General features: G+C 37.9%; 1 protein-coding gene across 1 annotated transcript in view; it reads left to right on the top strand.

Annotated features, from left to right (window-relative positions):
* The window catches only part of LOC145693139 (uncharacterized), an 896,225-nt gene that overhangs the window by 844,744 nt on the left and 39,441 nt on the right, over positions 1-12,040 (top strand). Inside the window, exons 12-13 of the mRNA XM_081768874.1 lie at positions 2,405-2,501; positions 8,040-8,260. Of these exons, the coding sequence (XP_081625000.1) occupies positions 2,405-2,501; positions 8,040-8,260 (318 nt within the window). The remainder of the gene's footprint in view (positions 1-2,404; positions 2,502-8,039; positions 8,261-12,040) is intronic.

Genomic DNA, 12,040 nt, shown 5'->3' with positions numbered 1-12,040 from the left:
GAATAATATACTTCTTTGTATGTGTATAAGAATGATTGATATATTGGAATGATTAGTGTATTGGTATATTGGTATATTAGAATGTATGTATATTAGAACGACTGTCATGAAACTAGTAAACAAGAACCACATGATATTGTGAGTAAATAAGTTAATGCGTGAATCAATCAAATATGTTACTATTTACCTAAAGGTGTTAAAAGATTTTATTTAAACTGATTCATTTCTTTAGGAGTATGATAATTAATGTATTTTTGCCATTATGAGAGACAATGCGCATCTTAAATTGGCTTCTGAATAATCTTAACTTCTATTTTAAGATGTGATCCTATCATTAGTTTTCCTTCGTGGCTGAGCGGTTAGCGTACGCGCCTTTGGCATGGAAAACCCGCGTTCGATTCCCGGTGGGAGATTATGTGGTTCGGATTCCACGTTAATCATTAGGTCCCGTCTCATATCATCCTCGCTGCTGAAAGGAACTTTATAAACTCAAAATCAAATCAACTATCATTAGTTTGTAGTATCAGTTTACTTCATATTACATTTTCCAAATCTTCATATGTGTTTCATATTAGTTCTTCCTTGTTCTTAAATATTTTACTTTGTAAAATGAAACATAAATTGTTTTTGGTTTTTGGCTGATGATAATACAATAGAACAACTATTTGCATAACGTTTACATCATACTATTTGGTCTAGGAATTAATTCGTGCGGTTGGTACGCACACATTGAAGCTGTAGTACAAACACAAAATACATAAATACCTTAAGAAAAATATTGTCCATCGCTAGCCACCACTTTCGCCCATCTGTCAGGCAATGTACGGATTTCGTGGCGAAAGAAGTCCTCATCCTTGGAAGCGATCCAGTCAGAGACCCATGTTTCGATATCTTCTGAAGAAGTAAACCGCTGTCCAATCAAATCGTTGTTCATGCAATCGAACAAGTAGTAGTCCGAAGGAGCAACGTCTGGTGAACACGGCGGGTGGGGTAAAACTTCCCATCCGACATTTTCTAAATAGGTTTTGACCGGTTTTGCGACATGTGGGCGAGCGTTATCATGTTGAACAATAAGTTTATCATGTCTGTTCTCCCATTCTGGTCGTGTTCTGGCCAGAGCTTGCTTCAAACGCATTAATTGTCGTCGATAACGTTCTCCATTCATAGTTTCACCCGGTTGCAGCAGCTCATAGTACACCACACCTTTCATATCCCACCATATGCACAGCATAACCTTTGCACAGTGAATATCTCGTTTTGGTTGTGATGGACCTGGTTCACCTGGTTTCACCCAGGCCTTTTTTCATTTAGGGTTCTCGTAATGGATCCACTTCTCATCACCCGTAATAATTCGATGCAGAAACCCCTTTCTGCTCTGTCGTTGAAGCACCAATTCGCAAATGGTTTTTCGTCTTTCAACGTCTCTGTCTTTCAATTCATGTGGAACCCAATGTGACATCTTTTGAATCATTCCCATGGCTTTCAAGCGTTTGGAGACTGTTGTTTGATCAACGCCTAATGCTGCTGCAAGTTGTTCCTGCGTTTGACACGAATCCTGCTCGAGCAATGCTGTCAATTCTTCGTCTTGAAATTTTTTTGGCTGTCCAGCTCGCTCTTGGTCTGCCAAGCCGAAATCACCACTTCTAACCCGTGCAAACCACTTCTGACACGTTCGCTCAGCTAGAGCATGGTCACCATACACTTCCACCAAAATACGATGACTTTCAGTCGCACTTTTCTGCATGTTAAAGTAATGCAGCAGGACACCCCGCAAAAACACTTTATCAGGCACAAATTGCGCCATGTTCACTTCACTACAAACTGGTGTTGTTGACGCTTTAATCCACTGCCCTATACTACGAACGATACGCGATGACAGGGGTTTGCAACACATGTGTGGATACACGGAACTGCGGGACGCTCCGTTCGTTGCGCCATCTCTTGTCCACCCGCACGAATTAATTCCTAGACCAAATACAAGATATTAGTGATTATTTTAAATGTTCGAAAGTTTGTGCTTAGGCTATATGAAAATACTTCAATATTTTGCATAGTAGGATTAAGCATCTGCTCGGGTCCTCAAATTATCCTTCGCAAATTCCCCGATATTACTATTCCTTCGGAAGTAAACTTATTGTTAGATTACTTAAATGAGTTGTTTAAGATATAAATGTATTTTCCAGCCCAAATATTTTAATCTACAGTCGTTTTCTTTTATATTTACGAGTACTAGGGAAAGAGAGGGTGGTATTGTGTATCAAGTTACCTAATCATAGCACTGCATTCTTTAGATACTTAATGTGATTCACTCACATCTTAGTTGTCAATTACATTTAATGTTTAGTTCAATAGCAGCAATTTTAATATTGAAAATAAATTCTCGAATGTTATCTTTGTCTCTAAGGCGAACAGCGGACGTCAGATCAGTGGGGTATTCGGAACTTTTCAGCCTTTCTAGAGAGGATGTGTTAGCTGCTATGAAAGATTATCCAGAGGCGCAGGTAAGTTGTATTTATTTGTTTTATTTTAAGGCACACATATACCAGGTGCATGCCAAAAAGGTCGATTTTTTAACGTGGGACTCATAATACTGACGAAGTTGACACTTTCATCTCACTTGCTTTACTACTACTGTAAAGGCCTCCAAAGTTTGATTGGTTTTAGAAGTTTGTGATACTATCGCGTTCTTAGCTTGCAACACTGGATAATAAGTGTAGTATTGATTGTTTTTATTTAATACGTAAATTTGAAATTTTTAATAATCTGACGTAGTGTCATTTGAACAAAAACTTCATATTCGATTGGCAACACTGTTATTCTGGTGGTATTGCAAAGTACTTCAAGCAATGTCCCTCTGCCGATATTGACGTGGTGCAAAATTTGGGTGTTTTTTGTCTATTGGAAAAAAGTTACGAACGTTCCAAAATAAATGTTCATTATATATAAGGTGTTAAATACACCGACAAACTGAAACAGGTGATTCCTCGCATCAGAGTAAGGGGTAAAGTTCATATGGACCCATGGTCAAAAGTACATGCTTTCAGAGCTAGGAGTATTCAAAACCATGGAAAAATGAACTTTGGGGGCGAATATCTCCAAAACTATTAGCTATTGAGCTGAGGCGGCATGTTTTTGTGTTAGACTTGTAATCTGCTCTATCTAAAAATGCATGATTCTGATTCGTTCAGTGGCGGTGCAAGGGAGTCCCCCATAAGAAGTGGGGAGTCCTGGATATTCCGTTAGATCAGACAGATAGTTATCTATAGATAAATACACATAGCTTTCTTCATCATCATGTTCTGTTGGTATTGCTCTTACATGTTCTTGTTAGGTCCATTCTCTCTATATGTCCTAATCATTTATTCATTGTAATTTGATAAACCTGACAATGTTCTCATTACCGATTAGCTCTTCTAGGTCGTTTTTGCGACAGATTCTGTAGGTATCATCATCACCTCTAACTGGGCAGTACATTTTCTGATTTTTTTTTTTTCAAATGTGAAAAGTTCTTTGGTTATCCTTGCTTCCTCTCCATTTTTCTCTGGCAAATGTCACATGTGGACGTATTAGTGTCCTGTAGAGCTTTAATTCTGTTTGACGCTTTATTAGTTTTGATTTGAAGAGTTTTCCATTTGCGTAAAGACATTTGTTTCCTATTAGAATCCTCTATTTTATTGCTTGTTTTGTATCTGTCCTATTGTTAATATTCATATCTGGTTATGTTTGAATCTATGTCCGTTAATTACAAGAGCTTGTGGTGTTCTTTTAGCTTCCGATCTGAAGAGTAGTATATACTATGTCTCTCTGCGTTAATATTTAGTCCAATCTTTGGTGCTTCTTCCACTATTCTCGCAAATGTAGTTTCTAGGTTTGGTACGTCTTTTGACAGTATTACGACGTCATCCGCATTTGCCAGTATATTTACTGATTTAGGAAGCAGAGTGCTAGAATGATTCAGAGTTCCTATTACATGCTGCATTGCTTTGTTGAATATCAGTGTTGACAATGCACCATCCTATTTGACTTCAGTTTTGACCTTAGTGTGTTGATACTTCTTGTAAGAACATTTTAGCAATTACTTTGTCATTTTTATTCAGCCTAGTGAGTTTCCTGGAGATTCCAGCTCTACACAGTTCTTCGTATGTTCTTCGTATGTAGACAGTTGTTCGTTTACGTATTAGACTATCGAATGCTAAAATTGATAAATAGGATAAAGGTAACCAAGAAAGTTCTGTCGCTTTTCCACCCACCACCTTCGAATATCGATATATCACCTAAGACGTACCTAGAAGATCAAAAATAGTCTCCATCAGCATCGACGACCTCCTGCCAACGTTCTGGAAGGCTATGGATTCCATCGCGGTAGAACTTGGTGGGCCGTAAAGCGAACAAGATATCAAGTGCATTTTCCACCTCTACAAGGGATTTGAATTGCCGTCCTCTAAGGTGATTGTCCAAGGAATGAAACAGATGATAATCGGACGGTGCAATGCCTGGGAGTATAGTGGATGAAATAGTATTTCCCATCCAAGGCGTAGAATGATGTCCCGGGCCGTCCCAGCCACGTGGGGCTTAGCGTTGTCCTGTAACAGGAGAACTCCTTTGCGATTCAGAACTGCTGGCTCCAAAGATTTGAGTTTTTATTGAACATGGCTCAACTGCTGCCAATACACAGTTGCATTGATGATCTGACCAGCTGGTAGCAGTTCCCGATGCACGATGTCACGAGCAGTCCACCAAACACACAGGAGGACCTTCTTCTGGTGCAGTGCTGGTTTCGATTATTTTGGAACCGGTTCATGAGATGCTAACCAATGATGATTGTGCTGTGAAGTTTCGTACAGGACCCACTTCTCATCACATGTCGACACCCTGTCCAGAAATGGGTCCTTCCTCAGACGAGACAGCAAAGCAACACAGGTGTCTGCTCGCGTTGCCTTCTGGCCCCAAGTCAAATCACGTGGGATCCATCGACCAAACTTGTAGTGCTTGTCAAGTTCACGAAGGTGCTGTTGAATAATTTTTCCACACACTGAATTGAGTCCCAGTTCCTCACAGGTCTAGGTACTGTTCGCCACAATTGCTGCCCAAAGATCTTCATTGTGTACATGTGTTGGTCTTCCGGCACGTGGTGCGTCTTCGAGTGTTTCGTCACCGTCCTTAAACCGTAGTCACGACACCTTCACCAAAAGCCTAGCATATCTTCTGGCCCGCTTCCGCGGCGTTGACCCCAGTTTGAACTCGTACAGCATACACGCTCTTATGACGCTCTGTGGACGTCCCATGTTTATTCTGCCCTTACGCAAGTTCATAGTGTAAATGATCTGCCACTAGCAGGTAGTATGTTGGAAATGCCCACAACAACAACTGACCTTCGCCTTATATCCATTCGCATTCAACTCACGGTTTGAGGGCCAATTGAACGCAGACCTCCTCAAAAAGCGACAGAACTCTCTTGGTTACCTTTATAGATCAATGTCATACTCATAGAATTTTTCAGTTGTTTGCAGCAGTATGAACTCCAAGTCCTTAAAACGTTTTACTTACTGTCTCGCTGTGGCCTATCTGTTGTTCCTATTCTGCTTCGAGACTCATTATTAGGTATATGAACATAACTGCTTTTTCTGAGGCCAAGTTGTCAACCTAGTGCTCAACCACAAACCTGGAGGATTAGGCCATGTCCGTGTGGAGACCACTAAACTAAAGTTTCCAAGTGGGAGAGAATTAAACAACTTGAACGCGGTAATTCCACCTTGAGCCGTAGGTTCACATCTCATATATAAATCACGGGTATCAAGTAAACAAAGAAAATGAAGCTAAAATTGGAACGGTGTAGAAAATATTACTACGAAAATACTAGCCTGTGGGGGTGAGATGAAAGAGAGAAAGCATTGAAGGATACATTAGAACCTCAATAGCTGCCTTGGCAGCGGCCATACTAAATTTGGGACAAAATTCTTAAATGGGATCTGTAAGTACATTCTGATAGCGTACTTTCAGAAGGAAGTAAGCATTGTTGTTTTGGTCTGTCTTTATTTAAACGAAATTGTGGTCAATTTTTGTGTCTTCGTAAGAACACAGACACAACTTTTGATATTAAGTATTCTGTCACAAGAATGGTACTATCACAAGATGTCTTCAAAGTGGTGGGTACATGATTCAATTGATAATGCGATCCTGACTTCCCATTCCTGCATAAGCTTATGTAAGATAGGGTTACCATACAATATGTCAGCACTTAAGCGGACATTTCCGCATTTTCAGAGTAAAAATCTCTGTTCGCATATAATTTTCTCAATTCTCAGATTTTTCCACATTTTCTGAACTCAGGTGTATTGTCAATTCAATTTCAGATGTTTCACATGTAAAAATATGTTTAGCTAGTTGTATGTAAGAAACAATTGTTTAAAAAGAAAGATCTAAATCTACTGACAGTTTCTGCAAATTTTCTCAGTTGCCAATTCAACAAGTTCCTTTCTACAGGGTGATCGTCCTTTGTAAGATGTTGTGACCTTAGGATCTTGAGGAGATGCCATTTTTTGTGCAGACAAAATCCGCATAGTGGCGCTGCGACTGTCATCACTTTCCTGTAATGAACAACAGGAGCTTCGATATGGGTCTACTCTGAATGATGCCGATCTTGCCGTTGAAGTTTCCTCATCCGTTGATGTTCTCAGTCTTCTGGGTTTTCTTTCTTTCGCAAACTGACCCATTTTCCCAGAATTTCACAAGAAGCTCTTCTACAGCACTGTAGGCAATGGAGACCCTCTCTGGACGCTAGCAATTGAAACCAGTTGCAATGGAATATGTGCTGCGCCTACCAGCTATCGACACATTCGCGCTACATTCTGATTGTGGCAATGCCAACTTCATTTGCTTATCTGTTAGAAGACAAACATAATTACATAGCTATTACTTTCATTTTATCATAATTTAGTTATGAATAAACATAGAAGAAAATAAGTGCATTGATATCTTTATGGCAATACACACTATCTTTCTGAGGGCTTGGTTCCTACTTTTATACACAGTTTCAATTTCGTTTATTCTCCGTGCATTTTTGGTACTCGTATATAGTGTATATCCATACCTTGTAGATTAAGAAATCAGAACACTGAGTTATTATTATTATTATTATTATTATTAGTAGTAGTAGTAGTAGTAGTAGTAGTAGTAGTAGTAGTAGTAGTGGTGGTAGTAGTAGTAGTAGTAGTAGTAGTAGTAGTAGTAGTAGTAGTAGTAGTAGTAGTAGTAGTATTGATTTTAAAAATTACTTGGATAAATTAGCTGTCTGGAGTCAGATCGAACTACAATTTCGAGATGAAGGAAATTAGCCCTTTTGGAAATAGTAGCAACTTGACACGAACTGCTGCCCAAAACAAATAGTACCGGCATATATAAAAATCGTATGCCTTTGTCATTTCATATTCACGCAAAACAGGGAAATAAATATTAATAATTACACTCAATGATGCTATTATTATTTGAGTTGTCTGGAATCAGAATGTACTAACTACATTTTTGTTGATTTCTGAGCTTAAGCATGAAATAATTTGCACTTCGCGTATTTCACACCGAACCGTCTGCTACAACAAAACAAGTGTAGACATTGACGCAACACTCACGTCAAGTCCATTTCCCAAGAGCAGTAGTTTATGTCAAGTAATAATAATTTTCATTAAAAAAAAAAACAATTTCCCACAGGAGCTCCTTCGTGGCTAAGCGGTTAGCGTACGTACCTTTGGTGTGTGAGATCGCGGTTCGATCCCCGGCGGGATCTCATGTGGTTCGGATTTCACTTTAATCAGAGGTCCACGTCTCATATATTCTCGCTGCTGAACGCAACGTTAAAGTCAAAAATCCAATCCAATCCAATTTTCCCACAGCAAAAGAAAGAAAAAAGGTTCGGTTTGACTCCAGACAGTTCAAATATATTGTGAAACGTATTTTTTAAATGTATCTTATAAGATATGCCTTGTATAGAAAGCACGACTTTATTATTTTTTAGTTTTCAATTTATTCCCTTTTTGATATAACAGGAAATTCTACAAAGCCTTGGCCGTAAAAGACTGATGGACGCAAGAAAGATGAATTCCGCGTATCATAAAGCCCTTGATAACAAAAGAGCTGCAGCCCTAAACCGCGAAGCAGGTCCAGGAGACAGTAGTGACAATAGTGCAGGGAAAAGAATTGTGGAAAAATTGCGGAGTGATGTCAAGGGCCTTAAAAACGTTTTAAGAAGAAGCAGAAAAGGATTAAGGTAAAGAACATTTTTATAGATTTATTTAGTCAATAGTTTATTCATGCTTCAAAATAATGAATCAGGTATTCTTTCTAAATCAGTAAAAATATATTAAATATTCTGAGTATGTAAAATGTAGAAGAGAATAAGGTGAAATAACTGCGGGAGAGAGACTATTTTACTTAGTAATTTCTCATTTCAATCTGCTGCTTGAAATGTACACAGAAGAAATATTACATTACACGAGAAATCTATAATGACATATGAAAGTATGGCAGTAAACAATAAAAATTTAAACCTACCAAAGTACATGATAATCAGAAAGTACACAAGTCATAGGGGTACTATAAAATGACCACCGCAGTTTTACACACGTGCCCCCTTCTAGAATGTTTCTGAACATGCTCTGGGGCGTAACACGTACATTATTGTGCGCAGTTCGTTGACTGTTGATATACTCTTCTTCCAAAGTATGCGGATGAGTTGCTTAAACTGCTAACTTAAGATATACTTATAAGAAAAAGAATGGTGGCTTGAAGTTACAGACTGGGCAACCATGGTAACTTGGAAATGATACGCTCTGGAAACTGATTCTAAATACACCACGGTTACATGAGCGGTATAGGAGGCCGTACGAAACTATATTCTTCCCTTTCCCTTATCAGTCAAAGTAGGAAAATATTACTTGACCAGCTGAAGAAAATGTACACTGATTATCGTCGTGCGAAAGAAGGTAATAAAAGTTGTATAACGAGAACACGGCACATCGTACGCCGATCATTTGGACGTCAAGGGAAAATTCACGCAGTATTCATATTGCCAGTTGACCACATGCGCGTATTGTGTTTCGTACCCGTTAACATGAAACCAAGGCTTGTTGATGAATGCTAATTGTCCAGTTCCTCACAATCAAATGTTACGTGTAGCATGAACCAGTAAAAATACTAAAGACGGTTGAGGGAATCACCTGATACTAATTAGTACACAACTTTGACTTTGTACTGTAATATTTGTTACGGTTTCCTCACTCCGATATGTACTGTGTCGTGAGACAAATCGCTGACTAGATAAACTGAACAAGGATTTCTGCAGAATATTCTTCAATGTTACATTTATATCTGTCAATTTGTCCTTATCTAGAATTGTCGGTCTGCCACTTCGGGGGCCATTTGACACGCTCCTGGTTTTCTTGAATTTATCGCACAAACGTTTAATGATTGAATTAATCACAGATCTCTCCCTGGGATGTACGTCTGCGTAGTGTGCCGTTATGGTTTCGTAACTGAGACTCAATATGTACTCTTCCAGTATGAAATTTTTTCCCTCCAGTGTGTAAATCATAGCACTGTGGTACTGTACAATATTTTTTCCTCTCAATTATGGCCACCTGCAACCTGCAAGAAAAAGGAAAATCATTAAATATTTTTGCCATGGTTTGCGTAACTTTTTGATCACTCTGTAGTAAAAATCTTTGAGTTTTACGTCCCACGCTTATGCCGGTTAGGCTAAAGGAGACGGTGATGATGAGTGATGAATGAAAATGGTGGAATGAAGAAAGTAGGAGGAAACGGGAGAACCCCGAGAAAACCCATGCACACAGTGTTTGTTCACTTGGCGGGGGCTGGGATCGAACCCGGGACCTCAAGCACCACAGGTGAACGCTCTACCACTGAGCCACCCCGGCCCCACTCTGTAGTAAGTAGTCCTGGTATATATACTGGGTGTTTCAAAAACAACACCGACAAAATTTGTGAGGTGATTCCTGACACCAAGAGAAGAGAAAAAGTATAGACTAACCTGGGTGTACAAATGCTTCCTTTCGGAGTTATAGGCTGCCGAAAACATGAAAATATGAATTTTAAAGGTCCATAGCTCCAAAACTATGGGACCTACCTTGGTCGGGTCAAGACTTCACTTAGGAACTAGTATGTGCCCTATCCAAAAATGCGTGTTTCAGAATCCTGAGGTGCTTCCACAACAATTTTTATAAAGGGAGTTTGACTACGGGCCTATGATATAAAGTACTCTCCAACTACCTCCATAAAAATTGTTGCGTAAATGCCTTAGGATTCTAAAACATGTATTTTTGGATAGAACACATACTAGTTCCTAAGTGAAGTCTTGACCCGAATACAGTAGGAACTATGAACCTTTAGAATTCATTTTTTCATGTTTTCGCAGCCTATAAGACATATACGATGGGGTTTCCGCCCTATGTTTAGTGGAACTCTTTTGCTTGTTTAATTCTCAGGAATCACTCCTCTGCTTTTGTACAACGAATTTAGCGCCATACTGTATATATATATATATATATATATATATATATATATATATATATATATAGTGTGTGTGTGTGTGTGTGTGTTATTCCTACTTTAGTTTCCCTTTGTAAAGCTCTCTAGTGTTATCTGTGATAAAGAGCTCTCTATTTTTATAGCAATTAAAGGCTATATTCTCTCTCTTTGAAGTCTTCCATTCAAGCATATATGCCAAAACATGCTAGTAACGAGTGCACGAGTTTCTAAGAGCAGACTTGAACATGAAACAGTATTTAAAACAAATATATCGATATACAGAAGTCCCCAAAGTTCCCTCATAGCTATTAGCATACATGCCTTGGGTGAAGGTTCGATTCCGGTCACAGCTTATGTCGTTCCATATTAACCTGCAGGTTCACGTTTCATCCTTTTCCTTGGTCTGTGCTAGAAAAAAGACATTAAACTAAAAAAAAGTAATCAGTATTTTACTAATAGTCATTTAAAGAGTTTTTTAATCTTTAAAGATGTTGCTATATTTTTATTATTATTAGACACGCTTTGCACTAAAAAGTAATTTACAGGTAGGTATTATATATATCAAATATCAAATATTGGCCTATCACAATCATAGATTAATCGAAAGCTACTTATCAAACATAACTTTTAAAGTAAAAATAGGCAATGTAATGTCTAGTCAAGGTCAACTGGGGAAGAAGATATTTCAAATATCTATCCTAGGGCAGCTTCTTTTTTCTCTGTTTATCAACGATTTACCAGGAAAAATTAAGTACTGAAAAATACTATTGCATGCTGTTGACATAAAGCTTTTAGCACAGTTAATAACGAGTATGATAATTATCTACTACAGAAAGATTTGGATATAATAAATTACTAGTGCAAAAAAAAAATATTATTGATCAATTCTGAAAAAACTAAATATATGACATTCACTAGTAAAACTCAATACGAGTCAACAAATACAAAAATAATAAGAGTAACGATCAACAAAGGAGAGCAACTTAAAGATCTAGATATTATATATGACAGACAAATAAAATTCAGTAGCCATATAATCAACGAAAAAACAAATGATAGGTTTTGTTCTCAATCAAGGACTTGAGTTTAGAAATGATTGTTCCTATGTGTACCTATATAAGATACTTGTTAGATCAAAGCTTGAATTTAGTTCAGTCATTTGGAACAGTTTAGCTAATACACTCATAAACAATGAAGCATTTCACAAATGTTCTATAAGACTACTCTGTTACAAAATGAAGGAATATTATTATTCACGTGACTATGAATATTAGCTCAGTTATTGGGGACTCGAATTTCTATTGGAAAGAAGAAAATTTATTGATAAATCCTTTATTTAAATGATATTGGAAAACAAATATAGCAGCTAATATTGGTTTAAGAAACTTAGAAAAGTACTGAATTAGAGTGTAAGGAATCGGTAAACATAATTTGCAATGAGTTCAAACTGTGAAATACTGAGAAGAGTTGACAAAGTCTTGCAACAATTTAAAATTGACAGTTG

Source organism: Thermobia domestica, chromosome 8, assembly GCF_964235325.1.
Source record: "Thermobia domestica chromosome 8, izTheDome1.hap1.1, whole genome shotgun sequence".
Lineage (NCBI taxonomy): Eukaryota > Metazoa > Arthropoda > Insecta > Zygentoma > Lepismatidae > Thermobia > Thermobia domestica.
Note: the sequence above shows the minus strand (reverse complement) of the source record. Positions and strands in the feature narration are given on the sequence as shown.